The sequence below is a fragment of the Petaurus breviceps genome, unplaced genomic scaffold (genome assembly GCF_028583685.1).
Source record: "Petaurus breviceps papuanus isolate PSGF00001 unplaced genomic scaffold, PetGlider_PUasm1.0 551, whole genome shotgun sequence".
Taxonomy (NCBI): Eukaryota; Metazoa; Chordata; class Mammalia; order Diprotodontia; family Petauridae; genus Petaurus; species Petaurus breviceps.
In genome coordinates, this window is record NW_027186372.1 from 22,702,895 (window position 1) to 22,727,202 (window position 24,308).

General features: G+C 38.3%; 1 protein-coding gene across 1 annotated transcript in view; it reads left to right on the forward strand.

Moving 5' to 3' along the window:
• SLU7 (SLU7 homolog, splicing factor) overlaps positions 1-24,308 on the forward strand; it is a 303,021-nt gene that overhangs the window by 259,676 nt on the left and 19,037 nt on the right. The window contains exons 2-7 of the mRNA XM_069102469.1: positions 9,862-9,987; positions 20,907-21,088; positions 21,181-21,334; positions 21,751-21,831; positions 22,151-22,315; positions 22,790-22,858. Coding sequence (XP_068958570.1) covers positions 9,862-9,987; positions 20,907-21,088; positions 21,181-21,334; positions 21,751-21,831; positions 22,151-22,315; positions 22,790-22,858 — 777 coding nt within the window. The remainder of the gene's footprint in view (positions 1-9,861; positions 9,988-20,906; positions 21,089-21,180; positions 21,335-21,750; positions 21,832-22,150; positions 22,316-22,789; positions 22,859-24,308) is intronic.

The window sequence follows — 24,308 nt, forward strand, 5'->3', positions numbered from 1 at the left end:
CCACCTAGCCACCCCAAGCAATACTGTTTTAAGAACAGCTCTGAATGACCAAATCATTTAGACTATTATAACTATACAAACTAAAAATAAAGAAAGATGCTATCTGCATCCAGAGAAAGAATTGATAAATAGGAGTATATATAGAATAATTTTACATAATTATACACCCCTAATATGTATAAATTTACTTGTAAATTATATACATGTACTACTATAGTAATAAATAAGTATATCACAAAACACATAAAAATAGGCATTTATAAAGAATGAGATGAAGATAAAATAATCTTTGATCCTAGAGCAATAAGGAACCACTGGAGTTGATTGAAAAGAAAAGCAGTATGGTCAGAGCTGTGCCTCATTTTGGCAGGTGTATGGAACATGGATTGGTGAGGGGAGAGATTTGGGGTAGGGGGAAAAAATTTAAGAGGCTTTTCCGGTTGTCCATACAACAGGTGATGAGGGCTTTGGCTGTGTGATTGGAGAGAAGGCAACAGATGCTAGAGATGCTGTGCAAGTAGAAATAACAAGATTAGGCAATTGATAGGATACATGGCATTGATGAGAGAGAGTGAGGAGTTGAAAATGATACTGAAGTCATCAAAGGCTGGCTGGAAGGAGTGTAGTGAAAGTCAAATGTAAAAGAGAAGTGGATTTGGAAGATGTGTTAAAACTGTATCTTGTTCTGGTCACCCCGACCACCACCACCCTCTTCTAGTCAGTATACAAAGTTTACAAGTAGCCAGTATAAGGCAGTAAGATAATAAAGGGGAACCTAGAAGTTGTGTAGAGATGGTGCCAAAGATCAAAAGAGCATAATTTGGAAATTTTGTGATATATTAACCAAAAATCACATCCTGGTAATATGTGAGGAATCAGGGGAAGTCATCCAGGCTTTGCTATCAGGGACTTTTGCTCCTATGGCATATAAATGTCAGATAATTTCCAGACATCCTTAGTAAGACTAGGAGAACGCCAAATGTTACTGATAACTTTGAGATGATGTGAATATGTTAACTGGAAAGTTTTACTGATGATGATCTGGATATGTTAATCAATTAAACCCCAAGGTGGCACAGATAAGAGTTAGTCTGTTCGCCCAAATCCTGTAAAAATGAGACCTCAAACTTCTGTCCCAGCTCCCCTCACCCCCACCCCAGCACTTTTCCATCTCTATTTGGGTCCATGCTGCCAAGTGCTCCAAACTCTAAATAATGGTTACATGAGTGATATCTAAGCCTTTCCTCCTCCCCATCCTCTCCTCATGCTGCTTCCCATCCCTGTTTCCACTCCATTTGTCTCTGTATTTTTTGAGTTGTTTGCTCCTATATCCTTATTATTATTATTATTATTATCCTATAGTCCTATTAAAGTGTGATTGAAGCCTCATTCCCCACTGCCATTATGGTCTTTCCTAGCAAGTATCCAAAGAATCTGGCATGCCTACCCCATTTCATAATTTCATAAATTAATTAGAAATTCAGGGGACTCACCTACCCAGCAAAACTGAGTATCATGTGGCAAAGAATTGGAAATTAAGGGGATGCCCATCAACTGGGGAATGGCTGAACAAGTTGTGGTATATGCATGTAATGGAATACTATTGTGCTATAAGAAACAAGGAGCAGACAGACTTCCTGTTTACCTGGAGAGGCTTATACAAAGCGATGCTGAGTGAGAAGAGCAGAACCAGAAGAAATTTGTGCACGATTACAGACACAATGTATGTTTGATGACCAACTTTGATAGACTGTACTCTTCTCAGCAATGCAGAGTTATAAGTAAACCACAAAAAACTCATGATGGAGAGAGATGTCTACATCCAGAGAAAGAACTAGAAAGAACTGAGTTTGAATCGAGATTGAAGCAAACTACCTGATCTTTTTCTTTTTCTTGTTTGGTTGTTTCCTCTTTCCCATTGTTCATTCCATCTGATACAATCCTTCTTTATAACCTGACTAATGTCTAATGTGAAAGTATTTGCAGATCCTATACTTGATTGTATGCTGTCATGGGGGAGGGGGAAGGGAGAGAGGGAGAGAAAATTTGAAACTCAAGGAATTTGTGGAACTGAATCTCTTAAACTACCGTGTTTCCCCGATAATAAGACCTATCCCAAAAATAAGCCCTCCCCTTACTGTGTAAGATTCCTCTAAAATAAGCCCTCCCCCGAAAATAAGTCCTATTGAGATTGCTACTGTAGTGAAGGTGATCCCCTGCGCTACACGCTATATTACGGTACCCTCTGTATGCACCGTCATCCCCCCCCAGTGAAACGCACTCCACGCTCTGAGCTGCATACAATCAGAGCTGCAGCAGTGAGCGCGTCATCCTGTTCTTCCCCAGTGATTTGCTTATTGAATAAAGGTACATTTTTTTGTTCACATTTACCTGTTTATTAAAATTGCTGTCAATGTTCATTAAAATAAGCCCTCCCCTGAAAATAAGCCCTCTGGTGTTTTTCTGTCCAAAAAAATTAATAAGACAGTGTCTTATTATCGGGGAAACACGGTATATTAGTGATCTGTTAACAGCTTAGAGATACTTTTGGAGGGGCTATTTTTCAAAGATACATATATCATCAGGGAGATGATGATATGACTTGAAGTTGACTTTGATTTGAGGGAGGGAGGGCTGTGCAAGGTCATCTGTATCACTTTCTACTCTAGAGCTATCTGGGTCCAGTGGCCAGATAGATATTCATCATGACAACTAGAGATGACCCAGGATGAATTGGGAGCCCCTGGCCCTTTTAGGCTAAGATCTTTTTAGGTTCAGTGAATAGGCCTCTTTAAGAAGTGAGTCAAAGGATGGTTCCTTTAATTAAGAAAAAAAAAAATCACACTGGGAGAGGGAGACTCTCAGGGTTGCTGGCCAAAAGAGAAACAGTTACAATTTACTTTCACCTTTTCTTTCTTTCTTTTCTCAAAGACCAAACCTTAAACCCATTTTATTCTGGAGTTCATAGATTAGACAGTAGGTCCCTGTCCAAGAACCACTTAATGACTATACTTTGGTCCCTCCTGTCTGAGTGAATGTAAATAGTAACTTTGGAGGGGTATTGATTATCAGGAAGGCTAAAGCCCTAAAAAGAAATTAACACAGGATTCTTATTGACCATGTATTAAATGATATTTCCTCACCACCACCACCACCACCCCAAAAATATACCTAAAAAAGTTATGCCATTTTCATTAAGATGCAGTGTGATGTGATGGAAATAACACAGCCCTAGAACAGTCGGTTCAAATCCCCCACTGACATTTAACTAGATATGTGAGATTGGCTAATAACTGTATGATGCAAGCTAAAGTGTGAGAATGTGACCTATGACTCCTGTTAATGTAGGCTACCTTGAGAGAATGTAAACAAGCAAAAGAAGCTCCATCTCAAAGGAAAACTTGCAAGTGATCCTGGGCCATTCCTGGCCTTCTTTGCTTTTTTTTTTTTTTTTGGCTTTTTGGAGGGGAAGTTAAGGCAATTGGGGTTAAGTGACTTGCCCAGCTAGTTTTTGTGTTAAGTGTCTGAACTGAATTTGAACTCAGGTCCTCCTGACTCCAGGGCCAGTGCTCTATTCACTGCACCACCTAGCTGCCCCCATTTGCTCTGTTTCTATGTAATATCTGACCTGACCTAAAGGTGGATGCATTATTCTATCTTGCTGCCACTCAGGACTGCTGATCTTGTGAGTAAACTCCCTTAAATTCCCCCAATTAACCCAATAAATACTAAGAGGTGGCATGGATTGCCTTTTTTTCTTTAGTATCTCAGTACTTTCCCCTTAGGGTAGGACTGTTCTTCTGAACATTTTTCATTCTTACATTGGCATAATCAGGGCAGAACAGATCTGCATTCTTACAGTAACAATCTCAGTTTCTTCATCTGTATGTACATCCTGTTACCAAGGAGATATACATACAGGGAATAAAGTTTTGCTGGCTGGGAAAGAGATTTTTCCATCTGTTTTGATTCATGGACTAAAGATGGATTGTGACTTAAAGAAACAACATTGTTTTCCCTTTACTCAGAAAAAACAAAAAAGATAACATGACAGGCAGGGATGAGCAGAGATAGAGAGAAAAGAGGAAAGCTGAGGGAAAAGAGATATGGAGGGAATACTAGGGATCGGCAGCACCTCTGCCACAATGATGGGGAAAAGAGAATGAAGGAGAGGGAAGTAGTCACACCATACAGATGCCATCTAGAACTGAGATGATGAGAGAGTCTATAATTGTCCATATTTTTTGAGAACAGCAAAGGTGATGCCTCTCCCTCCCTCCTTCTTGCATCCTATCCTTCTCTTTCCAGAGCTTATCTCTGTTCTTTAAAGTTTGTTTGCATTTCTGCTTAATTAGTATTGACTGTCAACTTAAAATAAAGTGTGATTGTTCAAAACAGTTTTTCTTTGATAAGTTTATAACATTCTTTTGAACGGGAAGCCAGCAAAAAGGGCAGTGACATATTTAGTACAGAGAAAGCGAAAAAAGAAGACAGAGAGGGGCGGCCAGGTAGCACAGCGAGTAAGAGCACCGGCTCCAGTGTCAGAACACCTGGAGATCGAATCCCGGGCTCAGACACTTAGCACCCACCCAGAAACACCTGGCCGTGTAACCTTGAGCAAGTTACTTAACCCTGATTGCTTAAAAAAAAAAAAAAGAAGAAGAAGACAGAGAAAAGTAGAATTACCCCCCTGAAATTGTCACTCCTTTGGCCCTCCTTGGAGCTCTGAAGCTATCTCAGAGAGAAATTTATTGTTATTTTAATATTCTCCCTGTAGTGAACATGTCTCTGGGGTCACTATCCCAGAGTCAGGCCACTACATCTCTTTCTCAAGGCTCTGGGAGTAGTACCCTGGGGGCTTGGGGGTAATGCCATCAACTTATGTCCCCACTGGCTGTTTCCCCCATCTTTAGCTAACAGTGACTAGCACCCCAGTTCCATTTAGCCATTTAACATTACATTAATTACCGATTACAAGCAGCAGCTAGGTGGTGTAGTGGATAGAGTAGCAGTCCTGGAGTCGGGAAGACACCTTCCTGAGTTCAAATCTAGCTTCAGAAACTTACTAGCTTGGTTGCCCAGAGCAAGTCATTTAATCTTGTTGGCCTCAGTTTCCTCTTCTGTAAAATGAGATGGAGAAAAAATGTCAAACCATTCCAGTATCTTTGCCAAGAAAACCCCATATGGGGTGACAAAGAATCAGAAACAACTTAACGATAATAACAGATAGTAGGGACAGTTAGTAGATAGTTTTGTTCTGAAAGTGTCCAGGGAAAGTTTCTCAATGAGATCCATAATCACTCAAAAGAAAGCAGTATAACAATCTACACAGGAAAAAAATTGGTAAAATTTCCCTATTACCCAAGCTATTGTAAAGATTGTAAAAGTGAAAGTATCCCTTGATGCAGACCATTTACCAGAAAAGTAGGTGTTTCTATAAAACAGGTTTAAAGAAAAGAGGCCCATATGTAAGCACCAGTAACACACGTTTCCCTTTTCTTTGCTTCTTTTGTGGTCTAGGGATTGATTTATGTTTATGTCATTAATCTCTTTCTTCTTATAGGGTCTCCTGCTTATAGGAACTTACACTTGCTTAAGGGTGATATTTCAATGTGCCTCCACTGTATTTGTGATATCAGCATGGAGCCACTATCTGTTCCTTCTCTTTTTTCAAGCTTCATGGAAGCCACCTCTTCACAAACACTCAAACTTTCTCCCAAATCTCTACCTGAGCCATTATTAATCAGAGATGAAGACTATCAGTCTCTAGGTTTTATTTTATATATATTAAAGGGGCAGTAAAATAATAACAATGGAAGGACAATGAGCAATGATGGGAAGTGTGAATCTGGATTGGAAGAAACCTTTCAAGAATTCGCTTCTTCCCCCTTTGATTCCTTCCCACTATAGGAAGGAGGAAGAGACAAAAAACTTGTAGGAGTTGGGCAGTTAATGGTAGCTGCTCCCTAAGGGGCTTAATTATTCCACCAACTGCTGCTCTTAAATCTCTTTGACACCTCACTGATATCCAAGAGCAATAATCCATCAAAATCCCAGAATGAAAGAGCCGAGGAGTGGTTACCCCAAGACCAGAAGCACTGTTCAACCCTATTCACCTGCATGGCTCCAAGATGGAGAATAGATTCTTCCCTTCAAGTTCCTCCCTCCCAAAATTCTCCAAAAGCACCACACTGGAAGTCTAAGTTCCAAACAGGTCACCAGCTGGTGTATTCTGAGATACCATCTGTTTGAGTTTCTCAAAGCATAGCAGTGTGAAGCAAAGGTACTACACTGTGACTTGCTGGTCAACTGGAGAGTCCATTTAGTGCATATGTACATGTGTCTTGGACAAGCCCTGAAGATGGGGAAGAAGTCGAATAGGAGGAGACAAACAGATGGGATAAGGTTAAATTTGGGAAATTGGGCAGTGCTTTTTGACAATTATCCCCTTATTCAAAGACCCATTTTTTGGAAACTACGATCTCCAAAGAATTAAAGTTGTAAAAGAACAATGGAGAAAGGTGTGGTGAGTATGAAAATGTTGACTCTAATGCTCTGTATGCAAAAAGGGTCATAAAATATTATCATCCAAAAAATTGGGAAAGTAGATGAGCTAGACACACAGGAAGAATTGATAACAGAAGAGAAGACCAAAGGCTGCACTAGAACATATACACATGAACAGTCATAAGCAGTGAAAATGAAGAAATTAAAATATGGATGTTTATATGGGTGATTTTACAACTATAAAACCCCCAAAATTAAATAAATTAATAAATGACTTTAGCAAATAACAAAACATAAGACAAATTCACAAAAGCACGTGCATTTCTATTTATCACCAACAAAATCAGAAAAAAGATAAAGAAATAACACTTATAATGACAAAATTTTGTAAAGACAACTTCAAAATAGTTTGTCTGAAATTAAAGAACTGAAAAAATGGATTCAATAAAATTTTAAGTTGAGAAAATTATAGTGAAAAATGCTCAAACTTCCCAAATTAATTTATAGATTTAATAAAATAGCAATAAGCTATTTCATAGGCATAAAATAGATCAAAGCCATAAAATATTAATTAATTAAAACAAAGCCACAAAACATTAATATGAGAAAATGGATCAGTAATGTATGAGGAACTATGAAACAGAATTTGTCAGAGATAAGTACAAAGGGAAACTTACCCTACCAGATTAATGGAACAAAGTAGAAAATTCAATTAATAGAACCTAGAATATTTAAGTGTAGTCTTGCTAGGACCTTTTCCTCTCTTCTTCCCAAAACGGAAAAGTTATCTATTAGTAGAATGAATTCTGGAATTTTTGGAGAAGGACCCCTCCTGTCCCAGAATGATCTGAAGAATAATATTTAATTGCTCTCTTAAGCATCCAGTCCTTAATAGATCTAATTAGGGAGAAATTGGGTTGCTTTATCTGTTCCTGGATAAGTGGGGAATGTTCCCTCAAATTGGGGGAACACTATTGCCAGGTATCAGAAGGAGAAAGAACAAGTTTTCTAGTCATCATTTCTGAACCTAGTAGCAACATCAGGCTGGAAAAAAAAATACTCCCTTTGGAGGCAAGCTTTTGTGAGGATTTTTTGAGGACTGGAAAATATGGAGAATTAATTATGAAAAAGTGAAAGGTTTAGAAATTGTAAAGAAGGCTAAAGGTAAATATTTGAGGCAGGAAATTTGGGAGGAACTGAGGAAGAAAGAAGGCTAAAGGAGAAGTATTCAAACTAAAAGAGTGAAGGAAAAGAAAGGAAAAGAAAATAGTAGGTCACAGGGAGAGGAAATTAGATGTTTCTGTCAAAGTGTTAATTAGGTGAGAAGGTGCTAACAAGGTGAGAAGAACTGAAGAAATTCAATGCCATTTTGGCACTAAAGTTGAGAAGAATTAACCACCCAAGAACTATTAGCAAAAAAAAAAAAAAAAGATGAACAGTGGATCTTGCTTTCACCAAATTTAAAGAGCAAGAATAATTTTGAAGTGATCTGAATTAACCTTTGGGATATTTGTTTTTCTGCAATGGGCAAATAACTGTTATCTATGACCAATCTCAATTCCAGAGTACTAATGATGCTACCCACCTCCTGACATGGAAGTGATATAATCCAGTTGCAGAATGAAATACACAATTTTTGACACAGCCAATGTGGAAATTTGTTTTACTTGCCTGTACATATTTGTTACAAAGAGTTGGTTGTTTTTGTTTTTTCTCCAATGAGAACAGAGGATATTGGTTGGAAAAGAGGGTTTAGGAATAGAGATGGGGAGAAAAAGAAAAGAGGATTATTGAAGCATTTTTGTAAATGTACAGAACAAAACAGAAAGGTCAAAAGGAAACACAAACAAGACAGTTTAAAATGTTACCTGTTGAGTTTATTATATACTTAAACCGAAAAGCAGCTATGTAATAAAGATATTCAATTTCATGCAAAAAAAATTTTTTTAACTGCTACCTATTCTCAAAGTACAAACTGATCTCCCTCCCAGAAGACAAGGTAAAGGATTTTGACAATTATCTTTCCCCTTTTCAAGTTATCAGGGAGAAATAAGTGTTGTGGTTGTGGTGGTTGTTTTAATGGAAGAAGGGCTTCAATAATATAAAAGCAAAGCTAAAGTATCGGAAGAAGTAAAGGGAATCCTGAATTAGAATTCAGTTCATAGAATTAGACGGTGGAAGAATTTGGCACAAGGGAGAAAGGGAAGAATTACCATTGATGACCTGAAACCAAATAACAGATATGAGGTGCTTCCTTGCTTCTCCCCCCCAATAAGAACAGCACCCTCTAAAGAGGAAACAGCTGCTTGTTTTCTATGGAATGATGACGCAGAGCCATATGTACCAACAGGTGGTGTAGATGCATATGTGCGAGTTTCAGAGGAAAAAGATGAGCAATGAAAATTATGGACCAACTCCTATTCTTAAAAGATAGGTACAGCCCCCAAATACTCATGGCAGCCCTTTTAGTGGTAGCAAAGAACTGGAAAGAAATCAGATGCCCATCAATTTGGGGAATGGATAAATAGCAAATGTAATGGAGTATTACTGTGCTCAAAGAATGAACACGATTAACGCAGAGAAGCATAAATCATAACGAAATGAACCCAAATAAAGTCAAGTGACAACCAGCAAAGCCACATATAAAATGCCTTCTTGTTGTTCAGTCGGGTCCAACTTTGTGACTCCATCTGGGGTTTTCTTGGCAGAGACACTGGAGGGGTCTGCCATTTCCTTCTCCAGCTCCCTTTACAGATAAGGAAACTGAGGCAGCTAAGTGACCTACCCAGGGTCACACTGCCTCTTGGGGCTGAATTTGAACTCAGGAAGACGAGTCCTCCTGACTCTGACCCAGAGTTGCATCCAATGCATCACCTAGCTGCCCATACAAGGACTGCATTGAGCAACAAAGGAATCAAAAGCGATGCAGTGAAGCTGAGACTCAATACGCCCTGAAGAAAAGACGCAAGAGGTGAGGGGCCCGTGGGTGCGGAATTCTGCGGGGAATGTAGGATCGGTTGGCTATATTCCACGTCCTGCGCAAACCGGCAGCCCCTCGTGGCACTTAATACGTAAGTGCCGAGTAACGCGCAGTTAAGTTCTCCGAGCCTAGTAGTACTAAAAACGCGCTTGATTAAGTTACACATGAGTTTCCTGGGAGTGAGCATTTTGATATTAAGTAAATAAACTTGAACTTTCTATCCTCGGGCTGTGGAAAAGGATGGGGAGGGGAGGGGCGGAGGGAGAGGGACTTAGAAGAATGAGCCAAGGCACTACGCATGCGCCACCGCGGCAAGTGCGAACACGTTGCTGTTTCTTTAAGACACGTCAGCCCCGGTGGCTTGTGGGACGCTCGCGGAAGTTCCCGGATGTAAACAGAGCCCGGCCTCCGCAGAAGTGTGTCCGGGTCGGGGTCGGGGTCGCGGGTCGCGGGTCGTTCCTCTGGGGTCTTTCTCTAGACAGAAGCCGGGACGCCGCCAGGTGAGTGCTCTTGGGGTGCCGGGGGGGCCACGAGGGCTCCGGATCAGGAGGAGCGGATCTTCCTTTCCCCGTGGCCTCGGGCACAGGAAGGTAAAAGTAGGTTCGAGGCCGAGGGAAGAAGCGGCCTGGAGGCGGCTGGGGGCTCGTCAGCATCTGGGCCCAGCTCTTCCGCACCTTTTGCGATGACACTACCCGGGGCGGGCTGGGGGCTGTGCAGCTGCTGGGTGTTCGAAGAGGGGCTGGAACTCGGGTCCTCTGACAGCCGCGGGGCGCTTCACACCCGGCTCCGACTCTTCCGGCCGTGTGACCCTGGGCGAGTCCCTTATCCCTGGATGTCTCCGTTTCCTCGTCAGTAACATGAGCTGGAAAAGGGAATGGCAAAACACTCCGTTGTCTTTGCCGAGAAAACCCCACCGGGCATCATGAAGGGTCAGACTGCAGCTTCCGACGCCAGAGGCAGTGCCTGTTCCACCGGCACCTGCCCAAGGTTCTGGGCTCACAGAGCCCCAGGCCTGGGTCTGGGTCTGGGTCGGGGAGGGGTCGTCACACAGCCAGACCGGAGCCGATTCAGTTAACACGTATAAAGCACCTGCTGCGTGCCACGAACGTACATACAGAGCAGCTATATGCAGTACGAGATAAAGAGGAAACAGGGAACACATTGGAATCGAGAGTGCTTAGGTAAAGCTTCCTGTAAGAGGTAGGACTTGAGTCCCGATTTAAAGGAAGTCAGGGAGGTGGGAGGGGAGCAGTAATGATAAGGTTTGAGGGCTTCAGGGACCCCTCCAGGAAGAGAGTTGTCTGGAATTCACATTCTTCAAGTCAAGGTGACAGGTTTATTGTAACGCTAATATGGTGGGCAGAATTCCTTAGGGAACTTGTGACTTAACAGGAATGATGCTAATGAAGCTTATAAATAGAAAGTAGTGGATTATCTGGCAGATGTGATAGCATACCACCTTGGTCACAGGCGTCATTCACCACTGGAAACCAGGGGAAGAGGTTTCTAAGGGGTGTATTTTGGGTCTGTTGTGTCTGTAGCAAGACAGCTTTGAGAGTTGGTGTCTGTAGTGTGACCTCTGGATTGTATATGCTAGCTGTGGAAATCAATACATGGCAATTCTGTGGTTACAAGATTGTCCTGTTTTTACAAGGGAATTTCTTCAGAGGTTAGCTTGTTCTTTTTGTTTGTTTGTTTTTTGCTTTTTGGAGGGGAGAAGGTAGGGCAATTGGGGTTAAGTGTCTTACCTAAGGTTACATGGCTAGTTTTTGTTGTTAAGTGTCTGAGGCCGGATTTGAACTTAGGTCCTCCTGACTCCAGAGCCGGTGCTCTATTCACTGCTCCCCTGGTCAGCTTGTTCTTATAAGGGGGAAAGAGAGTTTTCTTACTGGGACCCACTCATGAGTAATTACTAGGCATAGTGTCCTTTGCTGGGGAGAAAACTGTCAGGGATAGTGTTTTGAGGCTAGAGAGAAATGGATCTTGAAATTGGGGTCCAAGAACAAGCACCCAAGCACCCCATCAGTGGAGCATTCCAGACATGGAGGACAGCCTTAGTCAGGAAGACCTGAGTTCAAATTAGACTATAGCAAATCACTTAACCTATCTCTGCTTCAGTTTCCTCATCTGTCAGGGTGAGGATTGTTGTGAGGATGAAATGAAGTGATAGTTGTAAAGCACTTTACAAACCTGACATTGCTGTTTAAACGCTAGCTGTTATCCTCAAATTAATGGTTAACCTGTACCCAAGCAGGAATGTTGTCCACTGTATCCCGAAGAAGTGGTACTACAGCTTCTGCTGCTCTCCATGCATGACTTTGCTTTTCCCATCTCTGTGCCTTTGTACACAGGCTGCCCCCCTTCATTCGCGGCGTATGCTCCTTGCCCACTTCCACTGCATGTACTCCCTCACCTCACTTCTTTCAAGTTTGGTTTTTCTTTCATTGATTGAAAAAAAATAAAATGTAATTAAAAAAAAAGTTCTGGGGGCAGCCAGGTAGAGGTAGCAAGTAAGAGCACCAGCCCCAGTGTCAGGATGACCTGGGATCAAATCCGGGCTCAGACACTTCGCACCCACCCAGAAACACCTGGCCATGTAACCTTGAGCAAGTTACTTAACCCCAATTGCTTTAAAAAAAAGTTCTGGAGAAGTGCCACTCAGAAAGTCTGTACTGTACTTTCCTCCCTTCCCTTTCTTCCATCGCCTTAGGAAATTACTTTCTATATGTGTGTGTGTGTGTGTGTGTGTGTGTGTACATGTATACATAGAGTGTACATGTATGCATAGACAGAGGGCACAGGGTGAGTTGAATGTGAAAGGATATCAAAAATAAAATTAAGAGGTGAGGGAAATTACTTTTTACATATTTTAGATTTAATTTTAGATATACATGTTTCTACCCAATAGAATATAAGATCCTTGAGGGTACGAGCTATTTCTTTTATGTTGTTTTATTTTGTCTTTGTTTCCCTAGTACCTAAAACATAAAAACCTAACTTGTTTAAAAAATGATTGCTGAATGAATTAATCATGGGAAACTCACAGTCTCCTGAGAAGCTTATTCTTCTTATGGTGACCTTTAAGTGACAGAAAGTTAGAAAGTACAGTCAACTCTACTAGGGAACCTTAACTTTAAATGCTAGTTTATTTATTGTGGATTTTTTTATCCTTCCAACTTAAGCTTGTTTCTCCTGGTTCTATATTCTCAGAGCAAGCAGACCAACTCTAGTCCCATTTCTCTAAGTCTGCCCTTTAGATAATTGAAGATAGCTAACTTGGCTTACCTGAGTCTTCTCTGTTTTGAATTAAATACACCCAGTTCTCTCAACAGAATTTCATATGGTGTGGTTTCCAGCAATTTCATCTTCATAAATTCATTGATTTTTAGCTCTTTGAGATAATTTATTCCAATCCTTTTACTTAAGGAATGAAGAAGTGCCCCAAGGTAATTTTACCTAAGTAGTGGCATTAGCTGAGACTTGGACCCAAGTTTCCTAAAGTCTTGGTCCTTTGTTTTCCATCCCCCAGAGATGCTCCAGCTTATTAAGAAGGATTAGGTATCCCATTGGTGCAGGCATTCCAAACTAGCTTTTTCCCATTGTCCTCTGGTTTGTCCCCAACACAGAATCTTCAGAATCATAGTATTCTGTGATTTGAAGTTATATAATATCATTAGGTGGTTGTTGGTTTTTTTAAAACTGTGACTTTTGTGGTGAGGTACTGCCTGGTGATTATTGAACAAACTGCAGTTTCCCAAAAGTAATTCAGCCCACAGTCCTGTCCCTTTGTGAAGAGGACCCACCTCACTGTCTATCTTCAGTGCCTTTCAAGGATATAGATACTGACACATCAATTCAATCCAAACACACTTTGTAATCTGAGCAGTAAGAATTTTTCTTTGTAAACTGCCGGGCCAGCCTCTTTTTAAAAGCTTGTGAATTTTGCTGGATGAAACTTGCAGTGTTCTGGGCCCCTTGCTATAAACTCAATGTCTTTCGTAACGGGAGAACCTAGAGTAGTAGTGGTATGAGACTCAAATAGAAATTGAAACCACTAATCCACATATTGACTTCATTATAAAATGTAATATTATCTGTTTTATTGTATTTTTATTTTGATAAATGTTTCCCAATTACATTTCCCTCTGGTTCCAGCAGCACTCAAGAGTGCTGTGGGATGTATGTGACCCATGTTTGACAACTGATCTGGAAAACCTCTCCACAAAGAGGAAATCTCCCTGACATCTGGTTTTCCCAGAGACTGTCCTCCATAACAGTGATGAACAGCTTGTCCTGCATGTTTTCCTGTTACCGTGTTTGTTCTTTTTATTAAGAGCTCCTTGAACAAAGTTATCTCCTGTGGTTCCATCCATCTGGAAAACTTATATAATCTTAACATATACATGGGAGATACCTCTTTAGAGAAGTATTGAAGCTGCCAAGGAATGTTGTTTTATAGGCAGTCAACATAATAAGAGTCATGTCATCCTTACACCTCTTAATCAGATGTTGTGTTCTGCTGTAGGAAATAATCATAAAAATCTAATTGTTCCTTTCTCATACATTCATCATTGATAATGTACATAAATCATTTTCATAAAGATTTTATAGATATGAGAAAGTATGGATTGATAGTTAATAGCATCTGTTGGTTGCCTTAATTTTTTTTTAATTTATATTAATCACTTTTGTTTTTTTTTTTACGCTACCTGCATTTCCCAATATTGATTGATTAGGGCCTTTAAATTTGTATTGTCTAAAGCATAGATTTCTTCTGTACTTCTGTAATGTTTATTCAGGTCCAGTTACTTTTCCCAAACTCATCTTTATAAGTGTGATTCCTTCTTCCTCACATAGCATATCAACTTAATGATAGTCCAAATGTGGTGGTACTACTACCATTAATGATGGGAGTAGACAGTATAGGAATGCCAACAGATCTGTTCCATTTCATATCTTTTATCCTTTTCCTATTTTACAGAGTCACTAGCTAATTTAAATAGATCCATTTTGCTGTGCTGTAATTATATACTACTGGAATTCTTAACCTGACATCCATGGACCCCTAGTGGGTCCTTTAGATAGATTGGGGTAGGGGAGAGGGGGCCTGTGAAATTGTATGGGAAAAAATTATGTATTTATATCAGTACACTTGGTTTCCTTTGTATTTTATTTTATAGAGACAGCTAGGTGGTGAAATGGTTAGAGTATTGTACCACGGGTCAGAAATACCTGAGTTCAAATCCATGTCTAATGTCCCATTAGCTATGTGACACAGGGCAAGTCACTTAACCTCTGTCTCAGTTCCCTCACCTGTAAAATAAAGATAAATAGCAACTTCCCAGGTTTGTGAAGATAAAATCAGATAATATTTGCAAAGCTCTGTATAAATGCTAGCTGTTATTGTTGTTATTTTAAGAGAGTTAATGTTATTCTGAGGGAGGCCCATAGGTTCATTAGAGTGCCAAAGGGTTCCATGTCACAAAAAAGGTTAAGGACCCTTGGTCTACAACATCTTATCTTTATCCTTTTTTTAGTTTGATGTCACTTTAACCTTAACTCATCATTTGATTATCTTACTGTATTCAAATAACTGATTCTAAATTGACTAAACCAGCTATTTCCTAAGATTATAGTTTTCTTCTTATTATGACCAGTGCTCATCACGTCTCATTCCTTTTATGCCTTTTATTAAAGAAGGTCTTTATGGTATGCAGACATGAAGCTTCTTTGTCATCTACAGGCCTTTAGACTCTTTAATTTCTTAATCCTGAATCATATTTTCCAAGATTTTCTTGCTGTGCTGTGCCCATCATCTCTTTGAAGTCATTGAACATGAAAGTATATGTTAATTTGGTTTGAAGGATCTTAAGGTTTTTTGTAGGCTTTCACTACTACTTCATCTTCTGAAATAGATTTGGCACATACAGTTATATTCATGGTGGCCTTATTGCTTTCAAATGCTCGCAATAAACACTCCAAAGCAATATAGCAAATTGTCGCATGAAATAACGTTTCTTGTCTGACCACATTATAAAGCCAACTTTTGTATTCAGCTCCTGTAAGGAGAAAAAAATCTGTGAACCATTGTTCCATTTATCAACAATTTTTTTTTTCCTTTTGGAGGGCAATTGGGGTCATCAACAATTTCTTTATGTTTATCAGTTTTACTTATAGCATGAATGGCATTATGGATATGACGCAGTTCCTCTGCCACTGTGTCAGTTTGCTGGTCTTTGGACAGAGATTTCATACTTGGAGAATATTAGCAGCTAAATTAATATTTTTAGATTCTCTAAAACCCATATAATACTTCATAGCCGCTAACCCTTTTTCTGCCACTCTTCCACCATCTTTACAGAATCAGGGTTCCTAGGACTACAGAGCATTGTTTCATGAATCATAGTGGCCAAAGAATTAATCAGCTAGTAGCCAACCTGCTGATGAAAAGGGTTTCTGTATTTAGCTAGGCTGGTCCTCAAAACAGCAGACAGAACACGTTGCCAGAACTGTATCAGAGAAGCCTTTCTAGTTTGGTAAATCTGTCAGACGTTGAGCTGCTCTAGCTTACCCTTTAATAACCTAGAGTCACTTTCATTTTTTAATAAATTATTGGATTAGAACTTTTTTAGGGAACCACTTGTCAATATACTTCCCAAATTGTAACCCGCAGAATCATACATAGTATTCCAGATGTTATCTGCACAGTGGAGAATACCAAGAGACTATCACTTCCCTCTTCTTAGACACTGTGCTTCTCTTAAACTTTGTCCTCCAAAATTGCATCTTTTTGGCTACCAGATCATACGTACTATTGACTTTTTTTAAGATCCTAATTTTAGTGATTATTTTGTTTTTCTATCACCTTAACTTCCAAATATCCCTCCCCCAGTCCTTTATGACAAAGATTAAAAAACAGCAAAGGGTGGGGAGGAGAGGTGGAAGCAGCTCAATAAAATCAGCCAGCTCACGATCAGTTTGGGTGGTTTTTGGTCTTTGTGTCCCCAGTTCCTAGCACAATGCTTGGTGCATAGTAGGTGTTTAAATAAGTGCTCAGCAATTGATAACCATGTCTGACAATTTATTTAACATTCCACACCCATATTTGACTACATCTGCAAATATGAGAGGAAGGCAACATTATAGTTACACGGTGTTCGGGGTTTTTCATTATCGTTTTTTCTATTTGTATTGCTATAATCATCGTGTATATTGTTTTTCACTTCTTTTCCACTACAAAAAGTATTGCTGTGAATATTTTGGTATGTATGAGCAGAATTTTTACTTCTGTCTTTGATGACCTTGGGGTATGTGCCTAGCAGTAGGATCTTTAGGTCAAAGAAAATGTGTAGTTTGCTTACTTTTTTTAATAAATAATTTTTTATTAAGAGCTTTTTTTCTTTTTACATTAACTGAATTTCTTCTTATATCACTCCCATCCCCTTCCAAAGAGACATCCCTTGTAAACTGCCCCCTAAAAAATGTTAATAAAGATAAAGAAAAGAGAAAAAAATCAGCAAAACCAGTCAGTACATGGGAAAAATATGATGGTTGTTAAGCAATATTTCACACCTATGGGCCTCTTTCTCTGTGAAGGAATTGAGGGTCATGTCTCCTCATATCTTTTCTTTGGAGCCAAGCTTAACTTTTGTTATTTTTTAACATTCAGTTGTTTTTTGGTGGTTATTTCCATTTCCATTGTTATATAGTCTGTGTATATTTTCTTGACTCTGCTTACTTTATTTTTTATCAGGAAATGTAAGTTTTTCCATGCTTCTCTATATTGATCATATTCAATGTTTCTTATAGCACAGTAATATTCTTTTTTTTTTTTTTTTGCTTTTTGGAGGGCAGTTGGAGTTAAGTGACTTGCCCAAGGTCACATGGCTAGTTTTTGTGTGTGTATTAAGTGTCTGAGGCCTGATTTGAAATCAGGTCCTCCTGACTCCAGGGCTGGTGCTCTATTCACTGCGCCACCTAGCCGCCCAGCACAGTAATATTCCTGTTACAGTCACGTACCAAGATTTGTTCATTCATTCCCCAATCAATGGGCATCTATTTTGTTTCCAATTTTTTGCTACCACAAAAATGCCTCTTTAAGTATTTTTTTTTTATATAGAGCTTTTCTTTTTTCAGTGACCTCCTTAGATTATATACCTAGCAGTAGAATCTCTGGGTTAAATAGGTATAGACATTATATCCATTTTATTTCTATAATTCTGAAATGTTTTCCAGAATATTTGTATTAATTCATATCTCTACCAACATTGTATTAGGTTAAGTCTATAAGCATTTATTAAACACTATGTGCCAGTCACTTATGCCTTTAGTGTACCTGCCTTTCTGCAACCTCTCCAGCATTGACTGTTCTCATTTTTTTACATCTTTGCCAATTTACTTGGCAAAGTAAATAAAACTTTAGGATTGTTTTGATTTGTGTTTCTCATATTATCAGTGATTTGGAACATTCTTTCATATGTACTCACTTTTTCTAGCATAATTCCAAATTGCTTTATAGAATGGTTGGACCAAATCATAGCTCCACCAACTGTGTATTTACAGACCATTATCTTTTATGAAGCATGCAGCACACTGAAACTACGCTTAGTACACTTGTCTATTAAAACTCCCAAGGGAAATGACTACAGGTCAAGTCCTGTCTTAGGGAGATTACAAGTTCTAAGGATTAGAGAGAATGATAATGAACATAATTCCATTGCTCTTCTGATCATTTTTCAGTAGCTTCCCATTGCCCACAAGAATAAATGCACATACCAATATTAGAAAGGAAGCAGAAAGTTGGGAACCAGTTTTTACAGCCAGTGTCCCTGATAAAGGCCTTGTTTCTAAAATACAGAGAGAACTGAATCAAAATTATAAGACTACAAATCATTCTTCAATTAATAAATGGTCAAAGGATATGAACAAGTAGTTTTCAGAGGGAGAAATTTAAGCTATCCTATAGAGTCATGAAAAAATACTCTAAATAATTATTGATTAGAGAAATGCAAATCAAAACAACTCTTAGGTATCACATCACATCTATCAGATTGGCTAATATGACAAAACAGAAAAATGATAAATGTTGGAGAAGCTGTGGGAAAATTGGAACACTAGTGCATTGATGGTGGAGTTGTGAACTGATCCAGCCATTCTGGAGAGCAATTGGGAACTATGCCCAAAGGGCTATAAAACTGGGCACATCCTTTGATCCAGCAATACCACTACTAGTTCTGTATCCCAAAGAAATCATTAAAAAGGGAAAGAACCCACATGTATAAAAATATTTACAGCAGCTCTTTTTGTGGGGTGGCAAAGAATTTGAAATTGAGGGGATGCCCATCACTTGGGGAATGGCTGAACGCGTTGTGGTATATGAATGTAATGGAATACTATTGTTCCATAGGAAATGATGACCAGGCAGATTTCAGAAAAACCTAGAAAGGCTTACATGATCTGATGCTGAGTAAAGTGAGCAAAACCAGAACATTGTACACTGTAACAACAACATGGTGCAGTGACCAACTTGATAGACTTAGCTTTTCTCAGCAATGCAGTGATTTAAGGCGTTTCTAAAAGACCCTTGATGGAAAATGCTATCCACATCCAGAGAAAGAACTGTGGAGTCTGAATGCAGATCAAAGCATACCATTTTCACTTCTTTTGTTTTTGTTTTTTGTTTTTTGTGGTTTTTCCTTTTGGTTCTGTTTCTTCTTTACAACAGGACTAATGTGGAAATATGTTTAATATGGATTGTACACGTAAGGCCTATATCAGTTTTCAGGCTGCCTTGGGGAAGGGAAAGAATTTAAAACTAAAAATCATATAAAAGTGAGTGTTGAAAACTAAAAATAAACTCATTTCAAAAAGAATAAATGCAAAAATAAATGTTTCTTAGCCTAGCATTCGGCCTACTCTTGTCTGGCTCCCGCCTATATTTACAGACTTATTTCATTCTGTTCCTCCTCCTTAGTCTTATACTGTACTCTCTCACCACCACATGTCACAGAGTTCCCCCTCACAGGCGGCTGGCCTACAACTTGTTGAGGATGTAGAAATAGGGCCCCTACATGAAAGATCCCTGAAGTCTCATGGGGACTTAGAACATTACATATTGATATTATTTGTGTTCAATTGTATTTTAATTTATTTTGTTAAATATTTCCCAATTGCATTTTAATTTGTTTTGGGCTGGCCACACTCAGGAGTGTTGTGGATGGTGTTTGATACTCCTACAGGGGATTCACAGTCAGGTACAAGTTGAATCAGATGGCCTCTGTATTCACTTCTGACTCTCATTCAGTTCTTTAAGCCATCTCTCATGCCTGTAAAGTACTCATTCCTCCTCTACCTTCATTAGTATTCTAAGTTTCTTTAGTGTAGAAAGCACAATCCATTTCTTTTCTGTCTGTAACATTACCTTGAGTGGCTCCTTGTATATAGTTTTACACATGCTGGGAATTAACGAAATATTTATTAAAATGTAAGGATTCTCACAAACTTGCCCTTCCACACAATCAGTACCATTCAAAGAGACCCCTGTCAGGATTGAGGGTGCATTGGGTGCTTTGTTTAGAAAGAAAAAAGATAAACCCTGCCAGACCTTAGTAAAGTGGGCAGGAGGAACGCATGAGAGGAACCTCAATTTATATAGGAGGGAAGCAGCATGGTTTAAGGAGAATGAAATGAGGAAAGGAATGTAGCAAGTGAAAACAAAGTACAGAGGGTCATTGAAACATTGTTTAAATGCATAGAAAAGAATAGATGGAAACCAGAAATAGCTAAGGGCAAGCTGAACAGCTTTCAGAATTAACATGTTGAATTTATTATGTGTCCTTAAAGGAAAAGCAGAGATTTGCTGTTTTATGTACAGTCCTCTTCTTGTTCTACTTTGTACTTGCTCATTTTATTTGGTGTTTGTTAAGTTCAGAGTAAATTTTTTTTTAAACCCACTTTTTTTTTTAAAGGAGAGAATGACTTAGAAGACTAGGCCTTGAATCCCAACTGCAACTTTACTACCTGGTTTTTTTTTTTTGAGCAAGTCTCTTAACCTCACTAGACCTGTTCCCTCATCTGTAAAATGAGGGCATTGAACTAACTGATCTCTAAAGTTCCTTCTAGCTCTAAATCTGTGTTCCTATGGACTCTGTGCAGGTTTATAGATTCAGGTACTCACACATATAGGTGTGTGTATGTATATGTATAATAAGTGCTAGGAGTATGTGACATCAGTGGAAGACTTCTGTCATTATTCCTGTGCTATTAGAATGAAAGAATCAGGAGCTGTGAAATGTAAAAATTCAGAAGATTATATAAAACCCCAGAATTATTTATTATTGGCATATACTCAAGAGTGGCTTAAAAATGATATCATGGAAGACAACCTCCATCCAATCTAAGTTATTTTTCCTCCTCAAAGATAACCAGGACCATGTCAACTGCTGTTGCAGAAGCAATAAACAATGGCCCCCCAGGGGGATCAAATGACATGGGTTTGGAAGAACCAAAGAAAATGACAAGGGAAGACTGGAGGAAGAAGAAGGAGCTAGAAGAACAGAGAAAACTGGGTAATGCCCCAGCTGAAGTAGATGAGGAAGGAAAGTAAGTGTTTTAAGTTTTCCCAAAAAAGCATATTTATATTAAACTAGTTAATTTCTGCCTTGTTGAACTTTCTAATTTTTATTCCATCACAGAGACATCAATCCTCATATTCCACAGTACATCTCCTCTGTGCCATGGTATATAGATCCATCAAAAAGACCCACACTAAAGCATCAGAGACCCCAGCCTGAGAAACAGAAAGAGTACAGTTCATCTGGAGAATGGTATAAGAGGGGCGTAAAAGAGGTATGTGAACTGTGGGTATTGGTTGTTAGAAAAATTTTAAATCATGAACATAATGCCCCCAAAAAATTATTTTAAGGAATAATAAAAAACAGAAATATGTTTTGATAATTAAAATTCATATAATGCCTAACATTAGCATATGTATAGGCTTTCATTATTTAAAGTTGTGTTGCCAAATTCTCCAGACTTTCCCTCAGTAAATGTCCCAAATGTCAACTGGACTATTTTCCTTTTGAGGATTTTTCTAATTTAGTCCAGATTAATCATTATTCCAACAATAGTTTACTTTATCATATCAGATCTTTCAGTGTTTTAGGGTACTGTTGTCATCTTGAGGAGTATATTCGGAAAACAAATTATTTCCACCATATACATCCAGATAGAACCAATTCTTTGTATTTTGTTTGCATTTTTAGAATATTGTGACTACAAAATATCGCAAAGGTGCATGTGAAAATTGTGGGGCTATGACTCACAGAAAAAAAGACTGCTTTGAGGTAAGCTTCGTATTGAAAGCCTTGGTACTCTTGTCAGAGATTCTCTCTGTTTCCTTTTATTTTTCTGAGAAGTGATGAAAATGGGTTTCTGTAATACTCTTTTTAGTGAACAGAAATGTGTTATGAGAACTTTTGATCAAAATCACCAGAAAATTCCAGTGAAGGAAAAGCAGTCATTAGTCAGGCAGAGTTACTGACAGTTATTCTCTCTAAGCCACGTGGAATGGTCTTTCCATTCTCTGTGGAAGAAAGATGAGATGAAAGTTTTTTCTAAAATACAATTATTTAAGAAAAGATAAAATAATATGCTATTTTTCAGAGACCTCGGCGTGTTGGTGCCAAATTCACAGGAACTAACATAGCACCAGATGAACATATACAACCTCAGCTTATGTTTGACTATGATGGTAAAAGGGATCGGTGGAATGGCTACAACTCAGAGGAACACATGAAGATTGTGGAAGAATATGCCAAAGTTGACCTGGTGAGTAAAATTCTCTGGTTTACTATAATCCCTAATGAGTAAATCTACATTTTGTCCTCTGTTCCACATTCTGTATTAGTAAAACAGAATGAATTCAGAGGATTTATATCTAGGATGACATATAGCTGTTGTATTTCATTTTTAAGTTAATAGTAGTAATGGTAGATTTAACTGATTAGTAAATGACATTAAACTCAACCAGCAAGAATGTTTTTTCTTTTGTTTTTTAGGTGTTAATTTTAGTGCCTAAGTTGAGGAACTGATAGATGTTAGAAATTATTTATTACCTAAAGTTGTAGTTCATTTTATGTTTATAAACAATTATATTAGGCTGGTAGAAGATCATGTGGTCCAGCTCCCTGCCTTTATTGAAAATAGTAAAAGTGTTAGTTATTTGTTTTATTAGGATTTTTTTTTAATTTGTCAAAAGGTTGCATATTTTTGTTTGTGATTTAAAATATTTATGTTCTGTAGGCTAAACGTACACTGAAAGCTCAGAAGCTGCAGGAAGAATTAGCCTCAGGAAAGTTAATGGAACAAGTGGTAAGTAATTGAATATACTAACTTTTGTTTATTTTTCAATGAAAATATATTTGGCAAAAGTTTATTTAACCTTGCTACAAAGTAAACTGCCCGCCATATATTCCTCATATGGATTTGTTTTTAGTACATAAAATCATAGCCTTTCATGTGCGACTACTATATTTTTCAGTGTTCATAGCATCCGCAGAGCCAATTTCAGTTCCTCTTGTACCTTGGGAAAACAAGAAAAATATCTCATAGCTTTTATTATTCCCCCATTACATTTTTATCAGTGTGTGTACTAGTAGTGACTTTAAGAAAACTGGCAATTAGCAACATAGATAGATATCTGAACTATTAAGCAAAATGTCAAAAAGGAAATTATAATCCTTGTTAATTATAAAATACACAGAATCTCCAACCTGTTTGTAATTCAAAGGCCACTGAGGTAGTAATTTTTTGTATATAATGGAAAGAGGAAAAGGAAGTTAGATGACCTGTCTGTCTTGGTTGGACTTTGGTTTACTTTGCCATATATTTTTCGTTTTCTGCATATCACCCAGAATACACACACTTTAAGAAAATTTCTGCTAAATCTCCAGTTACCCAGTATTAGATCTATATGCTTTAAAAAGAGCTTTAAATAATCTCAATAATATTGTCTTTGTTGAAATAACAACTTGTGGATATATTGTTTGTTACCCTAAGGTAAAGTATGCAATCTTTTAAAAGTAGTATCCCAAGATGCCAACTCCTTTCCATTAGGCATTTGGTAGATGGAACAGCAAATTGAATAAATGCCATTTGAAGACTATGGAGGTAGGAGAAATTAAACTCCTGATCTCAGCTCACAAAGCAGGAAGGGGAATGCATGAAGGCCAATGCTTTTTTAAAATTGTTTTATTAAAAACTTAATATTGAACATCAGTACAACTAAACGTGCTTGGTTACTTTTTACATTTAAACTAACTGATTTCAGTGCATAAAGAATCATTTCAGAAAGAATTCTTTCAACTAGAGAGAACATAGTTTGAATACAGATTGAAGCAAACTACCTGCTCTTTCTCTTTTTCTTGTTTGGTTTTGTTTCTCTTTCCCATTGTTGATTCCATCAGTTACAATCCTTTACAACCTGACAAATGTCTAATGTGAAAGTATTTGCAGATCCCGTACTTGATTGCATGCCACCATGGGAGGAGGAGGAGAGAGGAAGGGGGAGAAAATTTGAAATTCAAGGGAATGTGAACTGAATCTTGTAAAAACTAAAAGTAAACAAATTATTAATAAAGATAAAATTTTACTTAAAAAGAAAAAGAAAGAATTCTTTCTCCATTGTAGTGTGTATATAATTCTTATAGTTCTCCTTTCTCCCTCCCTCCACTATTTCATAGAGATCTTTCCAGTTTTCTTTATGTACCTAGGTCTCAATTAAAATATTATGTAATTGTCACATCATTGTATCACAATCTAT